The 27,907-nt window shown below is 48.4% G+C and overlaps 1 protein-coding gene across 2 annotated transcripts; it reads right to left on the reverse strand.

Annotated features, from left to right (window-relative positions):
* zdhhc7 (zinc finger DHHC-type palmitoyltransferase 7) lies at nt 1-27,205 on the reverse strand. Of its 2 annotated transcripts, none has more exons than XM_035395211.1 (8): nt 27,035-27,205; nt 20,995-21,081; nt 12,005-12,319; nt 9,917-10,041; nt 8,793-8,889; nt 7,515-7,596; nt 6,842-6,972; nt 1-238 (listed from the first exon to the last, which is right to left on the reverse strand). In XM_035395211.1, exons 3-8 carry the CDS (start codon nt 12,311-12,313, stop codon nt 59-61), a joined length of 924 nt encoding a protein of 307 aa, XP_035251102.1. In that variant the 5' UTR covers nt 12,314-12,319; nt 20,995-21,081; nt 27,035-27,205; the 3' UTR covers nt 1-58. The 2 variants fall into 2 exon arrangements, with proteins under 2 accessions (XP_035251102.1, XP_035251103.1); XM_035395212.1 differs by lacking the exon at nt 27,035-27,205 and adding an exon at nt 26,787-26,933.
* Nucleotides 27,206-27,907: the final 702 nt, after the last annotated feature.

Here is a 27,907-nt window from a genome sequence, read left to right on the forward strand (position 1 = left end):
GGGGGGGGGGGGGCGCCGCTCCGCGGGGGGTGAGGGGTGGGGTGGGGGTGGGACGTCCTCAGACGGAGAACTCGGGCCCGCCCTTGCGCGACCGTGTTATCAGAAGGCGCCGCAGACGCAGTCCGGCGAAGGGGTTGATCCACAGCAGGGACGGCTGGCCGCCGAACACCGTCTTCATCCCCTCCCAGCGCACGCGCCGCTCCCAGGTGGGCTTCTCGTTCTTCAGCCGCTCGATCTCCTGCGGGACGGACACACAGACAGGTGAGCCCCTACACTACCCACGGACAGGTGAGCTCCTACACTACCTACGGACAGGTGAGGCTCTACCCACAGACAGGTGAGCTCCTACACTACCTACGGACAGGTGAGACTCTACCCACAGACAGGTGAGCTCCTACACTACCTACGGACAGGTGAGCCCCTACACTACCCACGGACAGGTGAGCTCCTACACTACCTACGGACAGGTGAGGCTCTACCCACAGACAGGTGAGACTCTACCCTACCCACAGACAGGTGAGACTCTACCCTGCCCACAGACAGGTGAGCTCCTACACTAACTACAGACAGGTGAGACTCTACCCTGCCCACAGACAGGTGAGCTCCTACACTAACTACAGACAGGTGAGACTCTACCCTACCCACAGACAGGTGAGCTCCTACACTACCTACAGACAGGTGAGACTCTACCCTACCCACAGACAGGTGAGCTCCTACACTATCTACAGACAGGTGAGACTCTACCCTACCCACGGACAGGTGAGACTCTACCCACAGACAGGTGAGACCCTACCCACAGACAGGCGAGACCCAACCCTGACCCTACCCTACCACAAACAGGTAAGACCCAACACACAGACAGGTAAGCCCCTACCCTACCCAAAGACAGGTGAGATTCCACCCTCCCCACCGACAGGTAAAACCTTACTCTACCGTACCCACAGACAGATAAGACCCCACCCTACCCACAGACCCTACAGCCTCTGTTACTGGCTCCACAGTTACAGTATACTGCGTCTGCACCTCTGTGTTGTGCTTCGACCAGGAGCAGGCAGTCACCAGGCAGTAAAATTTACCTGAAAACCTTTCAACCATGACGATCATTATATTTCACTTCTGGAATGCTTTATATGTTAGTAAAAACACCCGGAACTTACGCATCAATTTGAGATTTGATGTATAAAAATGTACCCCCGGCTTTCATATTTGCACATATTCTAAGAAAAATACTTCACTGTAGCAATCCAGGTTCATGACAAGCGTTTAAATTAAATCGAGTTTAATACTAAAACTGCTCCTGCCTCAGGTCTTTTATCATAAAAACTTAATAACAGGCTCTGCAATACGATGACACACACTGCTGAAATACAATGACAGAGAAATCTCATACATTTAAGCTATCCGGTGTTCGACTGCGACTGGGTTATTAGAAACTTCACCAATAATGAACTCTGACTGATGCTGAGCTACTATCGCTCCCATAAGATCTTTTCAGAGAGACAAAGAAAAACAAAACAGAAGTTGGCTCTATCCTTTTCCAACTTCCAACAAGCCTGCTGAACGCATGTTCACAGACAGACAGGAAGTGAACGCAAGTCCACACGGAGACAGGAAGTGAACACATGTTCACAGAGAAACAGATAAATGGACTGCATTTATATAGCGCTTTTATCCAAAGCGCTTTACAACTGATGCCTCTCATTCACCCATTCGCGCACACACACCAACGGTAAAAGGCTGCCATGCAAGGTACCAATCAGCTCGTTGGGAGCAATTAGGGGTTAGGCGTCTTGCTCAGGGACACTTCGACACGCCCAGGGCGGGGGATCGAACCGGCAACCCTCCGACTGCCAGACAACCGCTCTTACCTCCTGAGCTACGTCGCCCCATACAGGAAGTGAATGCATGTTCACAAAGAGACAGGAAGTGAGCACATGTTCACAGTGAGACAGGAAGCCGCCTCACAGCAGCTCAGCCTTCTCAGAGGGCCTCGCTTCCTGCTCCCTGTCAGGTACTGTGCAGTCTCCATGGAGACGTTCCAGGTGGCCCTGAGTGACCCCGCCACTCGTCAGCCCTGCTAGGGGTGCGCCCCGCCCGCCCTCCATCCCATGGGGAACCCCAGGGGGCTGCTGTGCCCCATAGCTCAGACGGGACTGCCACTGCGGCAGCACAGGAGAATGGCAAGCTGGGCACATACTCATTACGGTTTCATACCCAGCCCTGCTAGTGATGCTGGTTTATGTGAGCCTTTATACGGCTTTTTATGCATAAACGCACAAACCTTACTGTCACTTACGCGTAAGCAGCTGCTTCTGTTCACAGCCACAGATTTATAAAAATAAAAAACTCAGCCCTGAATATTTCTGGTGAATCACACTTCTGGGAAATGAGCAACCAAAAAAGCACTGAAAGAAAAACAAAGACAAATACTCAGATAGAGATGTACTTCGTTTTAACAAAAAACCAAACCAGTGATCTTCCCAAATAACCTTGCTGACTCAGGGCTCGATTCAAAAGCACAATCTCAAGAAAGGGACTGACATACAGCTTGTATAAAAACACTACACTTAGGCCTAATTTCTACGAGTGCCGTTTAGTGCCGTCTAAAAGGTAGAGAATGACGCATTTCTGAAATTCTTTGTCAGGTTCTGTCTGGGATGCACCTGCATCACCGTCTTACACTCATTAATAATTCAACTTGACCTGAAATAGCAAAAAGGCCTCGGAGTTGAAGCGTGTCAGCGCACAAGGGGAAATCTTTCTGGCAGCCTATTTATAGCGACCGAACACGCTCCGGTGTTTTCTGGGAGCATCGCAGCTCCCGCAGAGACTCCACCGGGGTGCGACGCTAGCGTTTATTAATATCGCGGCGGCTCGTCGCCGTGCCGACGTGTGAACGCAGACGGTCGCCTGCTTCGCTCTCGTCCGCGGGAGAAAAGGTGGCACTCCACATGGACCGCAGCACTCCACGTGGACCGCAGCCCTCCACGTGGACCGCAGCACTCCACATGGACCGCAGCCCTCCACGTGGACCGCAGCCCTCCACGTGGACCGCAGCACTCCACATGGACCGCAGCCCTCCACGTGGACCGCAGCACTCCACGTGGACCGCAGCACTCCACAGGGACCGTAGCCCTCCACGTGGACCGCAGCACTCCACGTGGACCGCAGCACTCCACGTGGACCGCAGCACTCCACAGGGACCGTAGCCCTCCACGTGGACCGCAGCACTCCACGTGGACCGCAGCACTCCACGTGGACCGCAGCACTCCACGTGGACCGCAGCACTCCACGTGGACCGCAGCACTCCACGTGGACCGCAGCACTCCACAGGGACCGCAGCACTCTACATGGACCGCAGCACTCCACATGGACCGCAGCACTCCACATGGACCGCAGCACTCCACATGGACCGCAGCCCTCCACATGGACCGCAGCACTCCACATGGACCGCAGCTCTCCACATGGACCGCAGCACTCCACAGGGACCGCAGCCCTCCACGTGGACCGCAGCCCTCCACGTGGACCGCAGCCCTCCACAGGGACCGCAGCACTCCACATGGACCGCAGCACTCCACATGGACCGCAGCACTCCACATGGACCGCAGCACTCCACATGGACCGCAGCCCTCCACATGGACCGCAGCACTCCACGTGGACCGCAGCCCCGGGTCTGCCGCAGTCCATTCAGATAGAGCCTTTCTCTCCTCTCTTTGGCCGGACCGCAACAGAGGGGGGGCCAGCCCTACAAACGCGAATGTCTGTGACTGAGTGACTGAGTGACTGAGTGATGAAGTTACACTATTGGTCAGCTGAGTTATGAAGTTACGCCATTGGTCGGCTGGATCACGTGTTAGGTCCAGCCATATACTAGGTTTTAACCTGGCCTTGTTAATCGTGCCACAGCCGTCACTGTGAGGGGGGGAGGGGGGGAGACAATCCGAAAGGCCAAAGACAGACCCTGCATCCAGCTCAGACAGGATGACTCATATCTTCGGTCTCCACGGCGATGCACCTCACCAACTGCCCAGACTGCTGTTTGTGCCACAGTGCCTGTGGAACCCTGCTGCTCTGAACTGCACTGCACTGATCTAACTGCCACTCTCCACTCCGATTCCCTTTATCTCTGCGCGTAGCCACCCAGAAAAATGCGAGCTGCCATTTGAAGCAGATTATGACATCGGGGTTTTGGGCAGTGTGCAGAACATGCCACCATAACTTAATCTGAATAGCCTGTGTATACACAGTGTTTCAGATTGCCCTTATTTGATGTTTACATTAACTGAACAAGACTTTACTGCAGAATATGTTGATGTTGACAGATCTGCACCTCAAAATCTTTTAATTAAAATCTACAACAATGGACCGTATCTCTTTCAGCAGAAGTTCTTTTCAAGTGAATCACAGGGTAACAAGTAAGACAGAAGTGTAACACAGATGCATCTGAAATACCGTACCTGCGCTGGTAAAGGAAAAGATAATGATCTACGGCACTAAAAGACTGTGGCATTCGGTTCAGCGGCGAACCGGATTGGTCCTGGCTGTGCCTGCTGGCGGAGAGAGCACACGCACCCGGGCTGCGTTAGCCAATCAGCCCAGGTGCTTAAAGGTGCGTTCCCCTCAGCAGCTCGGTGCCGAGACCAGGAGCTCACACCGAGAGAATTTATCATTTTCATTTGTTCGGTTTCGGTTTTGTTCACCCGAGCACACAGGACCAAGAAAGGAACTGGTCAACTGAAAAGTTTGCCAGTGGATCCCAGCGGCATGCTGGAAATCAGCCCTGGGTTTTTACTTTCTTCTGTCTTTATCATTTTAGTTTGTTGTTTTATTTTATTGTTTTCGCCCGGAACCCTTGAGGGGGGAAGGGTGAAGATGTTTATTTAATTTCGTGTTTGTGTGGGTGCGCTCTCTCTCTCTCTCTCTCTCTCTCTCCATGCGGCAACCAACGGTGTTCCCCGGCACTGCCGCATCTCCCCCCCAGGGGTGTCACGCTGGCGTGTGACAAAGGCATTGCACAAAAATGAAGCCAAAACATTTTTTTTTGTCCATTAAATTCCTTTGGGGAACACTGAGGATTATTCCACCAATAAACAGCCATGACCAGCCATCATGAAACTGATCAGGCGTTATCAGCTAATATTAATAACACAGTCTACTTAGTTCCCACAGGATTATGGGCATATGCCACCGTCTACAAACTAAGCCCGATGGCTTTGCTTGAACTATTTTAAGAGCGGGCACTCCCATCAGTTATGCACTGATGTTGTAACATCCTTTTCTGCTAATAAGCTTCCATTCACAGTCACATGGTGGCTGAACACATTGTGCAATCTACCGCTTCAACTGCAACGTGTTTTCTGCCCAATGACAAACAAAAACACAAGAAGGCAAATATGCGATCACTCACAAAGAAACGTCACAAACTCATGATAACATAGCCTAAGGTACAGAGTACATCTACAACATATTGAGGATTTCTATAATTCCAGTCACCAATGACACGGTCAAAATCCCCCATTGAATAAAATTCCATTCAATAATTATCTGTTCAATCAATCATCCTTTATTTCTCAGATGTCACATCGAGGGAACACGCCCTCATTTACAATGACTATTCTACAGCGCATGTTTCTGTGAAAAGTGTAATATCATTATGGCCAAGTCACGGCTGCATGGGCGGTTATTGCTTGAGCGATGCTGGTGGGAGAATATATATTACTGCGCGTTCAGCCTAATCCAGTTTCAGTTTAATACTGGCGATATTTCATGATTATTATGTAAAACTGAGGGTTCACTTATGCATTCACTACATTTATTATCCCATGAACGCACACATTTTTTTCCATCATTAATGGTTAACATGACAAAAGACGGTTTTCGAAGTATATTGTGCACATCCACTGAGCAGCGACACTTTTCTCCCCCCTCACAATCCAGCATGTGAAGTCAAGGCAAATATTCTAAACTATATTCCCAGAGGGATTAAGGACAAGAAAATCAGCACGCTTAAGAATTTCAAAAGGGTTTAAGAGTTCACAGGATTGCCTGGTGATTAAATCGTCTGTCCCAGATGGAGGGGGACATTCAGGCCTTCCTTAAGGCAGGAATCACCACAGGTCCCATATTAGGTTTTATTTTTCATTCAGAGAACCCAGAGTGTAAATTGCACATAATAATAACAGCAAAAGTTAACAGAAAATCTGAAATTCTGGAAAAATATTAGAGGGTAGGGCTCTTTCTGTGCATCTGAGAATCACAGGAAGTGCAAGAGGATGCAAATGATCATTTGCAGCTATGGGCTTTGAATAACAGCCAATGAGCAACATTACTTTATTCCTTTTCCAGAAATAAAACCCACGTTTACCACCGATACATTTTTGGTTATGAGGGACCATGTTTCTGTGCCACCCATTTGTGTTCAAGCTGAAAGTAACGGGGATGTTGCACAGTGTGACTCACTTAACAGAACGGACACTGTGCCCTAAAAGCAGAACCCACAGGCTGCTGCTTACTACAAATCGCCAAGTATGAGCTGCCACACTTCTGTGTTGGGCAATTAACGCAGGCATGCGCACACACACACACACACACGCATGCGCGTTTGTGCCTACGTGCATACACAAGTAAGGTTGATTCTAAAAGTCTTGTTGCCTGGAAACCCTAGGAGTGTTGTTTTTCTCTCTGTGTAGTTACTGTTGCTCTAGTAAAGCCTACAGAAAGCAGTTCTGAAAATGTTCCAGGATGCGAGGGGCCCACTGATTGAGTGTGACGTCATACACAGAGGTCTGGGGCGGGGCCTATGGTTTGGGCACGGCGTGATGTCAGAGACCGCAGAACTCACCGTCTCGTCGTTGCAGATGGAGTGGATCTGGGTGCCGAACATGACGGCGGTGAAGGTGAGGAAGAGGAGCGCCTCCAGGCACAGGAAGATCATGAGCATGACGGCGACCGGCGGGGAGAAGTCGCTGCACTCTGCAACGGCAGCAGCAGAAGCACAGCAGCGTCAGTCAGAGACAACCCAAATGTTGCCTGTCATCCAATCGGACGTGTCTCTGAGCCGTTACTCATGGCAACGACCCCGGCAATGCCGCTCACAGGAGCGGTAAAAACCCTCCAAAGCCTCCGGATTTGCACACAAAAAAATTTACGGGCGGGGCATCAGTGAAATACTAGAGCAACCACAGGTCCACCAAAGTAAATGTTCCGGGCAAGAGAGAGAGAGAGGGGGGACACTGCAGTGATAATTATCCCCTGGGCTGCACTGTGGCCAATGGGCTGATCCGTAGCACAGCACACCCATTCAACACGCCCATGGCGGGGGTCTCGTTAAAATTCAGCAGCCTAACGCCGGGCCTGGCCCAGCACTGTCTGCCTGGGGCAGGGGCAGGGGCAGGGGCAGTCAGCATGAAGGAGCAGAGCGTGCCGTTCTGCACCACGGCCTTCGCGCACACACACACACACACACACACACACACACACACCGTCACTGTCAATCACAGGCGAGGGACACCTACCACTCCACTGGACTTTGACACAGGTGAAAAACTGGAACCCACTCAGGACAAGGGCATGGGTAGAAATCAGGGCTATATACATCTGCAATGAGAGCGACAGAGAGAGATGGAGGCAGGCAGGGAGAGGGAGATGGACAAAGAGGGGAGGGGGAGAAAGAGAGAGGGAGAGGGCGAGGGGGAGAGAGAGAGGGAGAGAGAGAGAGAGAGAGAGAGAGAGAGAGAGAGAGAGAAAAAATTAGACATGAATGCTTAGTGCCGTCACACTTGGTGCTTGACTTTGACCAGCTTATGTCGCCATTTTTGTTCGTGGTGACGGTATCGTTCCTCTGAGCGCGGCGCTCCTCGACTTCCTCCGAGGGCTCGTTTGTCGGCGGCAAACAGACAGAGAAAAGTGCGCCGGGGAACGAGAGAGAGTACACTCTACCCCAATTTTCTGCACCGAGAAAAAAAGGTGCCGATAGCTGTGAGCCCCGCCAGGCGATTGGGGGTCATTCTGGTTCAGCTTTCAGCGCCTGGTTCCACACTTCCAAAATACAAACACTGCAGGGAACGATGCGCGTACTCCACTCCACCGGCTACCAAACGGATTGATTTTCAAAGGCGGCCTCAAACCCCCAGGTGATTTATCGCAAAGCCTAGAAGAATTTCACAACGCAGCGAATGCCTGTTAGCGTTCGTCTCTTTGCAGACGGCGCGAAACAAAAAGAGCCGGCCCGGTCTCAGACGACTTCAGAGTAAACGAATAAGTTGCTTTTTTCTTTCTTTTCTTTTTTAGCACATCTCAGGACGTGAGATGCTAAAAGCAGCTTGTTCATCTTGGTTCATTGCGATGCACTGCCAGCTCTGCCCTGTGGAGAGACTCACACTCAGAAAGATACAGACTTAACCCACACTGGCGCACAGAGTACACGCGCAACCACAGGAGCAGAAATCTCATTTGTTTAAAAAAAATTTTTTTTTTAATGCTGCTACCAGTCTGTTTTTGGTCATACTTTCGATCAGCACTTGGCAAGCCGATGAGGACACGTTAAGGAATAATTAACCAAGAGGAATGTAATTAAATCTTTCCAAACACTGAACCTGAGGTAACTCTGAACACGCAAACCGTTCGCTTCAGCCGACTCTGGACCGCACGCTGCCCCAGCTGCGGCTAGCGATCTGACAGGTTTCGCTTCTGTCGCACGATTCTCCTGTACCTGGCTTTGTGACCACTTCCTCTGCAAAACAAGTGCGTTCAGCGACCTCATTTCCTGCACGACCGAGACAAATTTCACTCACAGTGAAGAGCACAAAGAACCTCTGGTTGTTCTCTCCCACGCAGTTATTGACCCAGGGGCAGTGGTGATCCATCTTCCGGATGCATCTCTTACAAATACTGTGGAAAGGGGCGGGGGTGGGGGGTTGTGGGGGGGGAAACGGGACAGAGTTATTCCGCTGTCATCAGTAAAGACCACAGAAACGATGGTAATGGAGGTCACAGGATACTGTAGCTCAAGGCATTGCCGTCTCTGAACTGTTCTGGGCAAGGAAGGTATTAATGCATCTGTAATGATGAGAGGAACCGATATTGCAACTGTAAGCCTGGCAGAAAACAATCCTTCACCAACACAGCTCTCCAAGTTCTCCTTTTCAACCTTACGCAGACAGAAACTGAAAATCACCATGCCGTGACAAGAAATATTTACAAAAACCTTCAAAAATGCCTTCATCTTATCCTATGTATGTCCTTCAGACTTAACCTTCTTACCGACTCTAGTGTAGGCCAGCTGCAGCCAAACACATGAAAGCAACACTGGATTTGGTCCTTGTCTCATTACCAAGCAAGATGGCTGTCACAAATCTCTGACAGTTAAATAAACTTTCAGTTTTCATGTTATGATTGTATGATTTAGGTCATACTACTGCTCCATGCTGTATCAGCTCTAAGGTTTGCTCACGATTATAAGCTTTTGAAATATTATAAACTCACACTTAGTTATACTACTACTACTACTAGTTAAACACATTCATTGACATCAGTTTCCTCTGTTCCAGCACATAACGCAGTTGAAATAGTGAAGTGTATTTCCATACCCAGGCCCAGTGCATTCTCTCTTAAGAGCTAGCCAGTGACTGGCCTTCCCATAGAGAACACACAGCTACAACTTGCAGGCCTTCCATTTAATTTCGCAGCTGAAATTCTGTTAAATTTAAAACGTGTTTAAGCACTTCAAAGCACAACAGGCGCTGGCCAATTACAGCCAGCATTAGAAATCAATTCCGACTGTCTAGCAGAGACAACAGCGGGGGGGGGCAGACAAAAGCACCTGGCACTCGACCGATAGGGTGAAACCTGACCAATCACATCGTTTCTAAACCTGTACGTCGTCTGCTACGTGTCCAATCGCCGGGCACCTTCTTACCTGCAGTGGTGGGCTCTCTCCGGCTTGATGCTGCAGCACTTGGGACACTTGTAGATGACCTCCCCGGGCTTCAGCTGCAAGCTGTCCATGTACTCCTTGGTGGCATTGCCCTTGGGCACCGCCCCCTGCGGGCACAAGCACGGGTACGGTCAGCCAGGGGACGGAGGGGTAGAGAGATGGAGAGAGAGAGAGAGGGAGGGAGGGAGAGAGAGAGGGAGGGAGGGAGGGAGAGAGTGGAGGCAAAACACACAGGCTGAAAGAGAAATGGGAGCGCACAGAGGTCAGATGGAAGGTAAAGTTAGGAAAGATGGAGTACAGAGAGAGAGAGAGAGAGAACGGGGCAGGACAGATATAGTACAGAGTCGTAGCAGAAAGAAAGGACAGAGAGGGGAGATCAGAGAAAGTATTAAAAAAGGGAAGAAAGAGCAGAGAAAGTGAGGACAGAATGAGTAGAGGGAGAATGGGCAGAGTGGGAAGACAAAAAGAAAACACTAAGAGAGTACAGAGAGAGGACATCTGAGCTGGCATCACAGGAATAACCCAGCGCCCAGAGCCGAGCCTGCGTCACTGAAATAACCCAGCACCTAGAGCCGTGCCTGCGTCACTGAAATAACCCAGCACCTAGAGCTGAGCCTGCATCACTGAAATAACCCAGCACCTAGAGCCGTGCCTGCGTCACTGAAATAACCCAGCACCTAGAGCCGTGCCTGCGTCACTGAAATAACCCAGCACCTAGAGCTGAGCCTGCATCACTGAAATAACCCAGCACCTAGAGCCGTGCCTGCGTCACTGAAATAACCCAGCACCTAGAGCCATGCCTGCATCACTGAAATAACCCAGCACCTAGAGCCGAGCCTGCGTCACTGAAATAACCCAGCAGCTAGAGCCGAGCCTGCATCACTGAAATAACCCGGTACCTAGAAGCTCATCCTCATCATGCATTCATCAAGCATGTGAGCTGCATTCTCTACCCCTTCCACAGCCACTGTGCTTGTGTTCATCTGATTCACAGTGGAAGTCATTACGGGCTGGACTGCCATTCACTGCAACCCCTTGTCAGTGCTACTGAAGCAGTTGAGCGTAGTGAGTAGTACACAGTAAGTGTAGCAGATATTTCTGTTTGCACGACTGCCTTTATAACCAGAATCAATGAGACACAAAGCCATGCCTCCCCCCCGCACCCCCCCCCCCCCCTCGGTGACAGTCCCCCCAGCCTGCTCCAGACAGCTCTCATCAGCACCCTGTCACTGCTCTTCACCCAGGGGGCCGGACCTGCATTCCTGCTTTACGCGGAAACTCAAGTCACCCAGCCTAGCGATTGGCTGACAGCAGCCATCGATCACATGCTGAAACCATGCCCTCTACAGAAATTCCCATCGAAACCTAAATTACCTGTTCTGCATACTCAGGTGAACTGTTGAGTAACCTACTCCCCCGACTCACTGAGCTCACCCCACATATTACCCCCCCCCCCCCCCCCAACTCTCAGATGGTGTGGCATGAACTCACACACTCAAGCACGCAGAACCTCTACTGCCCAGCTGATGGAGGTGAGTTCTGGTACAGGTTTTTAAGAGTACAGCAGTGTGTGTTGTTAGAATGGGTTGAGTAAGCACCTTGAATACCAAGGAGGGTAACAGCATACTTGAGTACAGGCACCTTGTGGGCTCTGAAAGAATCATTACAGCACAAACACTGTGTAGGAACTAGGATTTACTTCAATCTGATGGATATCATGAGGTCATGAACACAAATCACCACCACACAGGATAGATATGAAGCACTGACCCACCACTGACCACCATGTTAGTCCCATTCTCAGCCAAGCAGACTCCTGGCCCACCACTAGAAATACACTCACCAAAGGACAACACCTTCATGCTAAAGGACACGGCTAATCTGGGACAGCCGATATGCAAATGTGACCCGCCACAGATAATGGCACTAAATCACCCCTCATCCCTCTCTCATTTTTACCTCAGCCTGCCCCCCACAACACACTCCCAACCCCCGCCCCCAAACCCGTCTCTGGCCCGGACCACCCCCCCCCACCCCCCCCGCCCCGGCCCCGCCCGAGCCGCCACTCACCGGGTCGGTCAGCATGGTGCGCAGGTGTGACGTCAGAGCCAGCACGGCCAGGCAGTTGAAGGCCACCCCGTTGGCCAGCGCGTACCAGAAGTTCTTGGACGGCAGCAGCATGACGAAGGTGACCACGAAGTCGGCGTACAGCACCAGGAACCAGGTCATGAAGGCGCACACCATGCCGCAGCCGTCCTGGATGAACCACACCCGCTCGCCCTCCCCCCCGGGGCCCGCCCCCGCCTCAGACTCCTCCTCCCCACCCAGCAGCGGGTGGTGCTGCTCAACATCGCGCAGCCGGTGGCCTGAAGACTGCATTCTTCCCTAAGGGAGGGGGGAGAGAGAGTGAGAGAGAGAGAGAGAGAGAGCAGGGAGAGAGTGAGAGTGAGAACTTCATTCACCTCCTTTTTAATATCACAGCTCTTCACAAATCAGCACAGCGGACAGGACATATGAAGTCATCACAGACTATGAAAGAGTGACAGTGAGGTAACACTGGAGCCCATGAACCCCAGCTCTCCAGGGGTCTTCAGGCAGGGGGGGGGGGGGGGGGGGGGGGGGGGGGAAGACCTCCAGGACGGGCCTGGCACAGTCGAGAGAGCACTTTGGCACAGCTTGGCACTGCTTTCCAGGACACTGACATAACAGTCTGTGCACTGCTGAACTATTAAAGTCGCCACCGCGGAACACAATAGGCTGAGAAGAGCAAGAGTAGGGACAGGGGAAGGAAGGAATCCATCTGAGACTCAGTCTCTGCTCCGCGATTAATGGAGAGAAACCTTCAGGGAGAGGATCTCGGGAGAGCGGCAATGAACACCGGTTACAATCAGACACTCGGCCAAAGTACAAACCTTCGCCTCTCTGAACTCACCCTGCTGCCCTTACGATGCGGACGTCTGCCAGTCAATGCTTAAAACGCAGCTCTTTTCACGGGCTAGTGAGCGCAAAGGCATTCGTTTGCTTAAGTGTGCATTTATGAAAACACCAGCACAACTGCGGTAAACAAGGCACTAATTAGATTTTCTTTAATGGAATGGGTAATGGCTCATTAATATCTGCACTGTTCCTTCCACAGCCTCGTGTAATCTGAAGACACGTCTGACAGCGCAGATGATTTCTGGAGTAACAGAATACAAATGAGAAAGCTGATATGTGGAGACAAGCAGAGCAGAAGCGGACACAGAGAAAATACCTACACAACCTGCAAAAGTGATGATTTACACGGACAGCCCAGTATACCTACACAACCTGAAAAAGTGATTTACACGAACAGCCCAATATGCCTACACAACCTGAAAAAGGGATGATTTACACGGACAGCCCAGTATACCTACACAACCTGAAAAAGGGATGATTTACACGGACAGCCCATCTGCATCAGCAGCATCAGCAGCAGCCTGCGGCCCCGTTGTTTTAATTAAGATCTTCGCAGACGTGTTTTAGTGACACTTATTTCCAGCACGGCCTTTCTCACATAAAATTCATACCTCAGGCTGGAAAACAAACTAACGCGCACCAGCTGTGCTGTTCGCTGGACCCACGAGTCAGCATCGAGCTCCACTCCACAACTTTCACACGGCTCTCTCCCTCTCTCTCTCTCTCTCTCTCTCACTCATTCCCTCTCTCTCTCTTTCTCTCTCTCTCTCTCTCTCTCTCACTCATTCCCTCTCTCCCTCTCTCTCTCTCTCTCACTCATTCCCTCTCTCTCTCTCACTCATTCCCCCTCTCTCCCTCTCTCTCTCTCGTTCCCTCTCTCTCTCACACTCATTCCCTCTCTCTCTCTCTCCCTCTCTCACTCATTCCCTCTCTCCCTCTCACTCATTCCCCCTCTCTCTCTCTCTCTCTCACTCGTTCCCTCTCCTTCACACTCATTCTCTCTCTCTCTCTCTCGCTCTCTCCAAGACTCAACAAAAGCGTGTGTGTTCTCACTCCATCATGCAAACAAATGCATATAATTTCAGGGGCAACTGCACACATTTGCTTATAGAAACAGGCTGTGGGGGAGTGCAGGCTGGCGCAGGCTGGTGCAGGCTCGTGTAGGGAGTGTGCTGGGAGCTGCAGCACTACAGCAGCAGAGCAGATCTGACTGGGATGCGATGAAAACCCCAAATGAGAAACAATAAGAAAAAACTACAAAAATGTCACCAACCTTTCACATGCCCCGTATCTTCAGTGTCTAATAAAATCTGACGTTGATCACCTGCCTGAATATTGCTGGTCGTTCACTCTGCGTGAGACGAGGCTGCATCAAGCCCATTTGTGTATGGTGGACACATCTGAACAGATAAAGAGGAGCCTTCTGCTGGTGCTAACGCTGCAGGAGCCAGGCTAGGCTAGGCTAGGCTAGCTAACACGCCTTTCAGGTCCCCAGGCTCCATGTGAATGGAACGGATTGTAAGTCTCCCGCTTACACACACACACACACACACACACACACGCACACACACACACGTACACACGCAAACACACGCACGCACACACACACAGGCACGCATGCACGCACGCACGCACACATGCACACACACACACAAGTACACACAAACTGGCGGACGCACGCACACAAACACATTTACTAAGTGAAGGAAAAAACTTTCAGGTGAGAGATGAGAGTGAGATTTTATTACCTGAACAGTGTGTGGGCGGTGTATTATCAAAAGAACCAACGAGTAAACAAAAGCAATCTTCAAGCCAAACAACATGAGCACAATGACCGGTACCAACAGCAAAAATCCACCCCCACGCCCCGTGTCAGAAACACTCAATGCAATGCATTGAGCTCAATGCAAACAAGTCTGCAAATGAGCCACACCTCTGCCCTTTGAGCTGGAAAGGAAAATGGCCGCTGACCCCCCTCACCTGGAGCAAATCGGTCTGAAAGGTGCCACGCCCCACCGCTGACGTTTCTCACACAGACACAAGTGCGGCTACCTGCTCCAATCTTTATTAACAGGGCTACCCTGATTGACCAGGGACAAAGTCAATGTTAAATTTATCCTTCATGTTATCAGCCATGAAACCTGCCACCCTGTCGACCTTGGGATAGGATAAGAGGCATGGCTTGGCCCAGAAACTAAAGGCACGGTCACTGTTCCTTATACTTTTAGGCAACTATTATTTTATTAAGTCAGCACCTGCAGTGGCTGCATAGAGCCATATCGCATAAAGACGAATAATGATTACATTTACAGTAGGCGTACAGCAGCAGCTCTTATACACAGTGACTCACATAACGAGGAGAAGGAAGAGAGGGATACAGATGGGATGACAGGGCACAAAGTGTCACGGGAGGGGGGGGGGGGGGGGAGAGTCAGATTCCTGGCCACGGGGAGGGGGAGGCGGGGGCGGGAGGGGGGATTTCATAATATGGGCTGAGTACGCTGCCCCTGGGACTGCATCATACAGTCTCCATTAAGGGTACTATGCACATCTACAAGGTATAGTCTATAACCCCCCCACAACCCCCCCACTGAAACTAGATATCATCACACTGAACCAGCCTGTGTGGAACGATAACTGGTGAAGGGAAACCTACAGGAACATGAGCTGCACCTCGTTCAGGTTTCCCCATGGCAGAAATTTCAATGTTAAGATTTTTTAAATGCCATTATCCATCTGTGAATTAAATTTAAAGTCCCAAATTTAAACAGTTTTCCTTTTGATGAGGTGCATGTAATGACATAAAAGATGGACTCAGGCAGTTTTCTTCTGAAGTGCCCTTTCTATAAACCACGGCCATAAACAGAGATAAGGCAGGGACTTCCTCATCCTCCCAATTATCTTTTCTGTGGCACAGGAGATCAGAGATAAAAGGCCTCAGTCTGCAGTCTACACACGCACACACACACACACACACTCTCACATAGACAAGCACACACACACTCACACAGACAAGCACACACACACACCGACACACACGCACACGCACACACACGCACACACACACACACACTCACACAGACTAAAATCATGCCTTGCGGCAGGACAGTTGAGGAACAGGCTGTTTAAGTAAGGTCTGCTCTAGAGAGAGAAAATGACATTTGAATCTCTTTTCTGCCGGTCGCAGTGACTGCAAACTCCTTCCAGCTGGTGGGCAGACAGGGCAGTAAACAGACTGCCCTGCCCAGCTACCCCCTCGGGAGCAACTGCCCCGGACCGGGCAGACTGCGGAGGAAGGACTCGAGTCTCCCTGCGTCACACCCTTTCAGTTTGTGTGTGGAGGATAAATAATGGATGAGCTGACGACCGCCTTCCTGAAGAAAGGACACAACGAACGTGTGAGGGAGAGAGGAGCGCACCCCGAGCGGGGGCTAGAGCGGCGACATCCTCCTCAAATGAGGAATAAATGACCTTTGACCCCGAGCGCTTTGACGCCGCAGCATCGCAGCACCCGCGCCTGGGCGAGCGCAGGGCGTCCGTCGCATTTTAACTGCGTTCGCGGGCCGCTTCGCTCTCATGTACACGCCTGGGCACGCGGTGGGCAGCGTTCCCGTGCCGCCCTGTCACCCGACCCGGCGCCGCGCGCCGATGATCGATAACCGCCTCCGCCCGCCCCCCCGCCCGCCCGCACGCACGTGAGCCGCGCCCGGAGCCCGCAAACCCGCGGCTCGCCTCACAACGCGAGGCTCGCGCAGCGCTGGCTGGAGCACTGCGCGCCGTTTAATATGAATACAATGAAAGAAGAAATTACCAGTAAATACACCATTCTGCTCCATTCCACCGCTGACCGAGGGCTGGGGCGATACCCTGCGACAATAGCTATCGAATGCAGTAACGGTCGTCGCCACCACGCGGTGCATTACCTTTCTTTTCTTCTTCTTCTCTTTAAATGTGCCTGATGTCGTAGTGAACAACCACGCTTCAGAGGTGAAATGCTTCCGGGGAAAAAAAACGTCACCACTGTTGTCTGCTGGGTGACCATAAGACACCCAATCAGCAGCAGGGCCTCACAGCTCCATGTGATTGACAAAAGTGCATGACATGGTCACATGGAAGAGATACGGCCTTGCTGCTGATTGGCTGTCTTATGAACCCCCAAGCGATAGCAGCAGTTGCATTCTTTTTTTATTTATTGAGACGCATTTCATGCAGCCTCTTCAGTTTGGTTGTTTACTAACCGCTTCAGGTATAATTAAAAAGAAAAAGAATAAAAGAAAGGTAATACACCATACGGTGTTGAAGAATGCTATTGCATTGGATAATTACCGTTAGCCAGCCCTACTCTGACCTGTTGTATATGTTAGCATCCTGACTAGGCCAAAGCTCATTAGGCATCATAAGAGCAGATGTGACTCTGCTCTGCTTAATGACCCCCCCCCCCCCCCGCCCCGCCCCCCCCCACCCCCGGTGGCGTGAATGCTTCACTTTCATGTTAGCCGCCCTGTGGCATAAACCTTCCGCAGAAACCCGATGCAATTCCTCAGTCGGAATCAAAGGGGACATTTGCACTAACAGCAGCATGCCAATGTAAACAGAGCTGTCAATCAGCCAATGAACAGCTAATGAAGGCTCTGGGGTCTCTGGGTTAGTTGAGATGGCGGCTTTAGCGTAGTTTAAGGATATTACGGTGCTCTTGGGGGTTGGGGGGGGGGGGGGGGGTCACCCCGAAGCATCAGCATTTCTGTGACTCCCGACTGCTGAGATTCACGGCTATTTTATTTGAGAAAAGCTTACAACCCATGGCGACTGCAGAATCATGTTAGAAAATGGAGATACCATTTCACAGCACTGCCTGAAGGCCAGAATAACTTAAGCGGTAATACACTGAACTCCAGTAGCAGAATAAAGGAGAATGTCTCCCATGTCTTTAACATCTTCAGTTCCGACAGTAGCCAACCCCCGCAAACCCCTGGCATTCTCGACTACACACTAGTATACCACATTCCCAGATCCCCACAGATAAGCAAATACAATTATGAGCAGTGGTGCTTTGGTACTGTAAGCCTTAAAGCCAATACAGCTGTCCATAACAGCAGACAAACATCATCCCCTTGTATTCAGTTCCTTTTTTCTTTTGAATGACTGGAGTATTCAAGCACTGCCCTTGTGCCCACTAAAATGGCGACAGTGTTGGGATCTACACGTGTAGCGACAAGACGGCACGTCAGCAGCAATACGGCTCCCACGTACACCTGTGTCTGCAAAGGAGAACATTCTCCACTGCGTCAGATAACCAGACCACCCCCCCCCCCCCTACACGCCCACCCCCCCCCCCCACCCCTCAGCTGCAGTGTCTGACTCACCCCGGCTGCCTCACCCTCCCCACACTGACATCAGCTGCTCACCACGCAAGGCACCTGTGCAGTCAGACCGCCTCCTGCCCCAGAACCACATTCCACATGCGCAGCGAGTTCCGTCGGTGTGGAAGAGCTCGGGAGAGAGAGCGAACAAGGGGACGTTTCCTGCAGCTGCGTCAGACCGAGACCACGTAAGGGCTCACATGTAGAGTGCCGTGAGAAGGCATTTCCCCCTTTCCTGATTCCCTCTATCACTGCATATCTGTCACACTGAATGGTTTGAGATCTTCAGACAAAATGCAATATCTGACAAAGGGAAACAGAGTGAACAAAAAACACATTTTCTTAATTTTTATTTTGTTTATTTAATGAAAAAAGTTATCAAACACACGTGTGTAAAAACGAATTGGCCATTAGTCACTCAATCTCTGTTCCAGAAAATTCTTAAGGAGAATGCCCGGTTATCTGTCTGTGAGCTGAAGCTGAAGCGTAATTGGGTTATGCAACAAGACAATGAACCAAAACACAAAAGCAAGTCCACACCTGAATGGCTGGAAAGAAACAAAATAAAAGTTTTGGAGAGGCTTCATCAAAGTCTGGACTATAAACCAATAGAGATGCTGTGGCAGGACCGGAAATGAGCAGTTTAGAAAACATGCTCGAAAACCTACCAATTTGTCTGAATTAAAGCAGTATCGCAAAGAAGAGGTAGCTAAAATTCCTCCACAGCAATGTGAATGACTGATATCAAATTATAGGAAGTGTTTGATTACACTTATTGCTGTAAACGGTGGTGCAACCAGTTATTACTTTTAAGGGGGCAATTAGCCTATACTTTTTCCCATGGGTGATATGAGTGGTTGATAACTTTTTTCATGAAATTAGTGAAATAATCATTTTTAAAATGTGTTTTGTGCTTACTCAGGTTCCCATTGTCTAATATTACATTGTGTCTAAAGAACTGAAACATCCAACAAATTTGCAATAATTGAGGAAATCAGACATACTTTTTCACAGCACTGCACTCTGACTCCCAGTCACAAAATGGCTAAAAAATAGCTTGATCTATTCCTGCTTTATTAAAAGAAACAGGGAATAAAAAAAACATATGAAGATCAACCAGGCCGATATGTAGCTATGAAAAATGTACTCAGCTGAACCACATAAAGTAGCATCTCAGCAGCAATCGCATCTATTTCCTCTCATGTGGATGTAATAAAGCAGAACCACTCAAGGCTACGACAGCGGCATCCCGATTGTGACATCACAGAGGAATCCCGCTCGCTGAACTGTGCTGGCACAATGGTGGAGCTCTCCGCAGTACAGCGCAACAGGAAGTATGATTAATTGCCAATATTTCGCCTTGTACTGGACGGGGAAAGGAGGTTCTCCTTTCGCTGCAGCAGCCTGCGAGGGCACTAAGGACAGCCGCTCTCTGCCCTATTGCTAAACCTAAACCTGGCCCCTCCCCTCCAGCCTGACAAACTGGGTCAGCCAAGCTTGCTGGCAAGAAGCACATCAGCTCCTCCCCGAGAGTAATCGAGGGTGTTGGTTGCTAGCCTAATGAGCCAGAGCTGTTTCCAGCTTTTCCAGCTTTTGGCACTGGTTCCTGGGGCCCGGTTCCGACACAGGCTGAACACCGAGGCCTGGGGGGTTTTTATATGGCAACCCCACAGCGGCAGTCTGGCAACCCAGAGGCCAGGGTCCGGCTGCATCTCAGTGCGTAGCGCAAATCAATTACACAAACTGCTAACGCCCAACCACCCCCCAAAAAAAGTGTATTTTAGCATTAACTAAAACTGGCCCCCAATACTAAATTTACGAGCTGACAGAGAGGAACTAAAGAAGGCGGAGTAATAATCTTGATCAGCTTATGATAGCTTCCCAGCGAAGATAAACATTTGCGCTTGCTGTTAATCCGTCGGCATCGTTCCCGATCTGGCGCACGCAGATGTCTGCGGCATCAACGTCTGGGGATATCTACGGCAGACATGTTAAAAACTGCGAAAGCCAATCGCTTACAAGCGCCGAAGCAGAGCGCAGTCTCCAACCACACCGGTCATCAGACCGGAGGACGCGGGCTTTAAACCGAAATATCGCATTCCAAAGCTTAGACTTCAGGTCAGTGTTCATTTCGAGCTTTCCAAGTGGATGCATTCGTGCCTGGAAATGCAGTAAACGAAGTTTAAAAACACAGGCTCTCCAAGGACTGCATGCAAGAGTGAAGCTGTATTGATTTTTCCCCTTCAGAAGAGCAGGCCAGGCCCATTAATGCCTGGAGCAGCAGCCCCCTCCCTGGGCTGAGGGAGAGGATGAGGGGGCCCCTCCAGCGCAGGCTCCCGAGGGGGGGGGGGGAAGGCACAGAGTCCCCCCGATAGGCCTCAAATTACGCAAAAGGTCATGCAGACACCATACCGAGTCTGACCGACTCCGCCACTGATTAAAGGATAAGCAAGCGAGAGAAAGGCACAGGGCCGTCTCACACTATGACATCACAAACAGACGGTTAAGCGAGCTGGCTGGAACCCTGCGTGGGTTCAGTCACGAGGCGGCTCGTCCGATTGGCCCGCTCCCCTTTCCCTAGCGACAGTGCGCGACACTCACCTCAGATTAAAGGATAACCAAGCGAGAGAAAGGCACAGGACCGTCTCACACCGTGACATCACAAACGGACGGTTAAGGCACCGGAAGCGAGCTGCCCGGAACCCTGCGTGGGCTTTGTCACAAGTCCCCCCGTCCCCCCCGGTGACGGCGCGTGGCACTCACCTCAGATTCCTGGCCTCACAGTGACATGCTGCCTGCTCCAGGGGCCTGCGTCAGGGAGGCGACACAACAGCATCCAGAGCCCGGCGCCTGCGAACACAGCCAAGGGACACTCTCTCAGTCAGCGTGCAGCCCAGTCTGAGCACCCGCAAGTCTCACACACTCTGAGCTACCCCACCACCCGCCCACCACACCCAGCGGCCTCACGCATTACAATCAAGCACCTGCTCTGCAAGTTTGCTCCGCCCCCCTCCTGCAACACAGCGGCACTGAACATTAGAAACTAATGCTGTTCTCGTCTGATGTGTTTTTTCAGTCCTCAAGTGGAAATCATGACAAAATCTCATTATATGAAATTTCTTTTTAAAAGCAATTTGCAGCCCATCGTAGGGCTGAGCATATCCCATCCTGATTTGGAATGGCCAACTATCTGCAACCACAGCTGTGTTCACAGGCGAAACCCCACTGCCGAGTTGGAGGCATTTGGAGGTTTTCCTCCAAAACATGTGGTGTCACCAGCTGCTTCTTTTCACACCGCAGACTACAGCTACAGCTCCCCAGAGTTGAGTCAGAGGAAGACCTTTCATATGCAGCTTTGACATGCAGTGTCCAGGGGTGCCAGATTGACCAGCAGGGGTCACTAGAGAACAATGAAACATGAACCCCTAACCAACTGAACCCCTCCCATACCCAGCAGGATGTAGCCTAACCGTCAATTACCCATTGCCCTATAGCGATACCAGCCAGTCAGCACTGGCATGGTCTGGATTCTGAGACCGCGTGGCTCAGAATCCACAGCCTGGCGCCTAAACAGATCGAGCGCCACTCATAAACACAAACTTACAGTTACCATAAAGCATACAGTCTCCAGAGTGAGAGGCATTTGGGACTGACTGCCGGCCTATCGGAGGCAGATTCCAGAGCGAGCAGGCAGGAGTGGAAAAAGAGCAGAGAAGCAGACACGTTAGCACATCCCTCAGCTACTTACACCCAGTTCACACGGGAGCGGTTTCAGCAGGAAAACACAAAAACACTCATCCTCATTGAGATTCAGTGAAATTAGCATAAATCTCAAAAGCAATTGCAAAGTGGTAGTTAGGCATTCTGAAAAGATGGTTTCAGGGGTTATACACCAGCTTTCAGAAAACCCATCTGCATTTGGCCTCAAAATGAATTAATGCTTGCTTAAATTAAAAGAAAAATAAACATCACAGTGCTTGTTTTCATTTCCACACCACTGGGTGTATCAATTTATAGCGTTGTGGTTACATTCCCCACAACACCACGAAGGCCACATTAGTACTATTCCTCACTGAAGTTAATGCCAACTGATTTTGAGCTTAGGATACTTTGCATTCTCCTTTGGTTGTAGAACTCATTGTGAATGCTTGCAGTCACCACTTTCTTAAAAAAACTGGGTATAATGAGTTTCACTGCAACTGTGAACCTGTTTAAGGGGACTTTAATGTAAAATGGCCAATTGAAACTGAATTCCCTGCCACAACCTACTATATTGTCAATCACCGTTAATGCAGTGCTCAGTGGTGAGAGTAGAGGGAATGTGAGCTTCAACCAAACCACAGAGAAAGACCTTTACAAAACAGTACTCTACAACCTTAAAAACCAAGAGAGAATATGTACTACAAATGGATTGCAGTCAGGAGATAGGCTATTTGTAATGCACCAAATGTTGAAGTGTAAATGTGAACGAACCGATGACTGGATTTGAAAAGGACACAAGACAGAGACACAAAGGGTTGCTGGTTCAAATCCTCAAATAATGTCCAAGTAAATGACCCACCAGTTAAATCACCCTTAATACACCCAGCAGTCAGTTCTCCTGCTCAAGGACTCTGTGGTTTATTTATTTGCCTGGAAAATGCCCTTGTGAGGTGTGACCCACCAACATTTTACATACCACGCTTGACACAGATAGACATTTACTGCAACTATTCAGGTTAAATATCTTGGCATAAGTTATGACAACAGTGTAAGATGTAATATTTTAACCCGTAAGTTGATGGTGTGACTCCGTATCCACCATTCCACAGCACCACCCTAAATGGAGCAGATTAAATAGGACACACCAGACACGGTTGAGCTAGGATGGCATATCATTGCTCAGCAACCTGTCAGTATGTCACGTGCACTGGCTGTTTCAAGGTTTTGGTAATGACCATAGATTGCATTGATGGAGATCTCCTTCTAAAACCAGCTAAATCAAAATGTACACAGCTATACTGTTTTAGTAACTTCCGGTTTTGGTCACAGCCATAATCAAGAGTGCAGCACAACACAAAAACAAATGAACAGAGTCACTGTCTATTCAAAATGGTGTAAAATATCCACTAAAATTCAGCAATAGTTTACTCATCACAAACATACAAGAACACAGCACATGACTGTGGCCCTTATAACAGACACTTCTAAAATCTTTCAGAAAATGTTGGATTTTTGCATGTGTACTGAAATCAAGAGATCCTAGCAGCTGGTCTGAAAAGCTATCAATGTTGCTTCCTGTCCTGGGATGAAGTAAACCGTTTCTCAAGTATCAGCTGCATGATTACAAGTATGTGTTGTAAAACCAACTGATCTCACTGTACAAAAATGTTTGGGTCATAAACATATCAAAACATATATTATGGCTTTGTCATTAACAAATGAGTGTGCCAACAAATTAACTCTGCTAGCTATATACTGAAGGTGTTATTTCTCACAATGATTAGAAATTTTAGGGATCAAATATAGTTAGTTAAGAGTACCTGTATATATCCAGATTTAATAACATTTTAAATCAGCAATGCTAGCGAGACAATTTATTGTTCAAGTACTACAACTCCTAAATGTCCTGTCTGTTTTTATTTCTTGTGAAAAAGCTACATCATGAACCATGGTGTGCTAATGTGACACTACAGGGTGTTATACAAAGCAAATACAGAATGAAAGATTGATGTAGTAAACATTGTCACATGCTGTACCTAGAGGCTGCATTTTATGTTTTTCTTTATGCTGTTCTTTACAAAACACATTCTTAGACTTCAGTGCCATAAATGTATGATAAAAGGATTTTTTTTATGACCAGGGTAGATGGCCTATGCCTTTCTGCAAACGACTGTGCTACACTCACTGCCACTGGTGCTGGAGTTTTAAAAGCTCTTTTACCGAATATAGCCTACAGTACGGGAAATCATTATGAAATAACAACAAAAAGACCGTATGAAAGTTTGGCATGGAAAAAACACCTGCACAACCCACTGAGGAGGCTTGGCAACAACAAGTGAAAACTGACCACCTAAAACAATAATGAGCCAACAAAATAATAAGCCAGCAAGGTGTTCTCAAAAGCACAATAACAAACTGCCATAGTCCAGTGAAGAATAAAGACGCCATGGCAACAAGAAGCAAGCAACAAGGCAAACACATTCTGGCAACAGCTTATTGAGCTCCAGTGAAAAGACATGTACTCATTTGATCTATCTGGAAACCACTCTACCCATGGACAGCAAAAAAAAACAATAAGCAGAAAGGAATAGCATTGCGACAATAATTGGCCAGTCAAAGTCCCCGGTTTATGTCCTGCAGGTAAAAGCTCAGCGCAAGCTCGGAACAGCACACTCGCTAATAACTGCAAAGTAATCATAACTGTGTACTGTGGTAGTGGCATGCCATGCCTAACATGTGTGATATATCTACTGCAACAGCTACAATTCTGCAAAATCATGCTGGGCATCCGGCACACTTGCTGCAGTTTTCTAAATTCATGTTCCGCATTGTGGCCAAATTAAAGATATGATACTGTTGCGATAAGGTGAAAGGTAACCGGTCACACCACTGCAATCCTAGAAGCCTATATGACACCCACAGGTAAATGGTTGTGACCACTTGAAATAGCCCAAGTCCCCAAATACAAACGAGAATTAAATTCCTCCCCAAATATAAAAAGCCATTTTGATTTTAGTAATTATGGTGAGTTTACCTGATGGTGGAATACCACTTTCTGAGCAATGTGTCAGCATTCAGGGAACTTTCCCCAGCCCAACCTGTACAGACTGCAATAAGCTGTGAGTTCAAAATGCAGTAAATGCATGCAGATTTCCCAACAGGAAAAATCAATAGTCATTTATTTGTTTAGCACACACAACTGTCACATAAACCTAAATTCCATGGCCCACACTACATCAGACTGCTCACTCTTGAAATAAGCAGACATCACTGATTTACCTCTGGTTTTCAATCTACCCCAATTCCTGACAAGCCCACGTTAACATAAATTGCAATAGATTTTTGTAACTTGTCCAGGCTAAAGGTATCTGTCAAATAAACCTGCAAAAAACTTTGAAGATCAAATTATTTATTTTTATTTAATAAAACACACATAAGAAGAATGACTCGAGAACGAATCCACACACCTTTTGGCCTATAATATTGCCATGTATCAGAAATACAAACCATCTCCATAAAACACTTATATCAAGGATGAAGACACACCATTAGGGATTTTAAACCAGTGCATTTAATCACATGCAGTGGGAGAAAGTATGCTGAACTATTAAAAGCTTTAAACAAATATTCTTGGGAAGACAACCCCATAATTCATAACTAAATCTTGTTAAACCAGTTTTTCAAACAAAATCCTGAAGTCAGCCGTTCAAAGTATCCATCCTCGCCCAGAATTACAACTATGAATAATGTAGGCGTCCTTCCCATGATTTTTGACACCTAGGCGGTCAACGACCGACCTCCTGTGGAAAACCACGCAGGATTCTCAAGAGCTTTATATCAACACCCATGATTATTACAATAATTATTACCACTGTTGTTCACATTACGTTACTTGCAGAATTCATAATAATAATTAGAAACATTTCTGTTGCCAAGCCAGTTCTTTCCTTTCTGTTGAAGGCTGGTTGAATGGCTTTTTCACGCGGAAGACTGGAATTGAAGAGCACGATTACACGCCCCGGACTCAAGGTTAGCTAGCCTAGCTGTAATAACCAGACTTTAGACCAGACTTTTAGCAGCCAACAGGGAAATTAGATATTATTATTCTCAAACCAAACGGGTGCTTGAGAAGCTTAATTTCTGCCTTAGAACAGTACCTGCAACGCAGATGGGTTTTATTTACGAAGAACAGACAATATCCGAAGAGCGCAGACAGTACGATATTGGACATTATTGCTATCTGCAGTTGTTTCAATGTCAAAAATTTGTTTCTAAAAATAGGCGTAGCTACAGCGCGTTTATGTGTCAGCTCACTGAAGGCATCGATCACAACCTGGACACCTTGCTGTGCATTCAACTCATGATTAATTACTTAAGGAGCTTTTTAACGACGACCCTAAAAATAAAATAGTTTTGGATCCATACTCACTACAAGATGCTTTAAATATATCATTTGATACACACAGGGCTTCACAGGTATTTAGATTAGCTAGCTAAACAACATACTGCTGACTAGCTATTTAGCCAGTCAGCTACCATCTACTGACTTACATACTATCTAGTACAGTACTGACAAGTAGACTACAACGAATACAATGTTTCCGAGTCGTCGACCTACTAGCAGTATACAAATGCTAAATAAAAACGACAGAGTGGCACGTTGGCATATAACGTGTTATTATTAAACAGCCAAATGAGCTAGCGTTTACATGACATCTAATTCTTTACATAAGGCTTTGAGTGAAAAGGTGTGCGGTAATAATCGCAAGCTAGCTATGTCTCCAAATGGCTGGTTAGCTTAACTTAACACATAATGTGTCAACCAATTTAGCTATCGTAGCTTTCTAACCTACCAGAGGCTCATAACGTATCGTTTCAGCTGCAACTGTGGGGGTCAGATTGTTGGCTAAGAAAATATTCCGAGCTCCAGAACAGTGCCACTAGAGCTGACTAGCTCATGAGAGTTGACCGACATGTGTAAAAGGAAGGTAGCCAGCTAGCTATCTGGGCATTATCGTTGGGATCGTATGGAAATCAAGCTATGCAACAAAATACCTAAGGTATTAGTCATTTATCGGTTAAGGTGTAAGGTTTTTCTTACCGTATATTTCTGGTCCTACTCGCCGTTTAATTACCACTTCTTGCAATACCATTAATAAGGTTTTATTTGCCTCATTGTAATAACCCCCCCATTGTAGACCTGACTCGCACGACACACAATACGTGAAAAAATACTTCCGGGGTTTACTTCGGCTCTGCCCGGAATGCATCGGAGAACTAACATTCGATCATTTCCGTTAACAATCGGAAGTATTCGGTTATCGCATCGCAACACTTAGGTTACACAAGGATGGACAATGGGCAATCATATAGCATTTATTGTCGTGGCCACAGAAATTATCATATTTCTTGTGTCAACAAGGACGTGAAAGTGGCATTGGGTCTTCGTAGTCACTGCACTAAATAAATGGACCGACCAGGAAAACAACAGAACCAGCGCTGCGGACAATGCGGCGGTGGCGGTCAGGTAACTTGCGTGGACGTCTTCTAAAAACTGCAGAACCGTGACTACGGTGTTTACAATATAGCGCCCTTGACAACTTCGTGCATGGCTTCGCCATATAATAAAAATGAGCGTTTGTCGAAAATCGCAAATGATCAGACCTACGTTTGCAACGATAACTGCCGAGGAACCCGTCCGTTCCACAAAACACCGTAAATAGGCTACATTTGGACAAGCATTGTGAAATGCCAGTTCGCTAAATAATGTTCAGCCAAACCACAATGAAATAAACTATTTGTATTTGTTACTCCTCGTATTTGTTACATAATTACGCCACCCTGTGGTAAATGCTGGGTACCCTTCATCATATTTTATTGTAAACTTAAGGTGTAAATTAAGGTGTTGCAAATGCTTCAAAATCCGTGATATATATATATAAAATGCGTTTAAACTAAAGAAGGCAGTGTATCT

The sequence above is a fragment of the Anguilla anguilla genome, chromosome 16 (genome assembly GCF_013347855.1).
Source record: "Anguilla anguilla isolate fAngAng1 chromosome 16, fAngAng1.pri, whole genome shotgun sequence".
In the NCBI taxonomy this organism is placed as follows: domain Eukaryota; kingdom Metazoa; phylum Chordata; class Actinopteri; order Anguilliformes; family Anguillidae; genus Anguilla; species Anguilla anguilla.

Excerpts from the sequence above, each read along its gene's own strand:
- zdhhc7 (XM_035395211.1), bottom strand. The coding sequence starts at position 12,313 with ATGCAGTCTTCAGGCCACCGGCTGCGCGATGTTGAGCAGCACCACCCG. Across the intron at positions 10,042-12,004 it reads GCACCATGCTGACCGACCCG|GGGGCGGTGCCCAAGGGCAA; the intron begins GTGAGTGGCGGC and ends TTGTGCCCGCAG. Across the intron at positions 239-6,841 it reads CCATCTGCAACGACGAGACG|GAGATCGAGCGGCTGAAGAA; the intron begins GTGAGTTCTGCG and ends TCCGTCCCGCAG.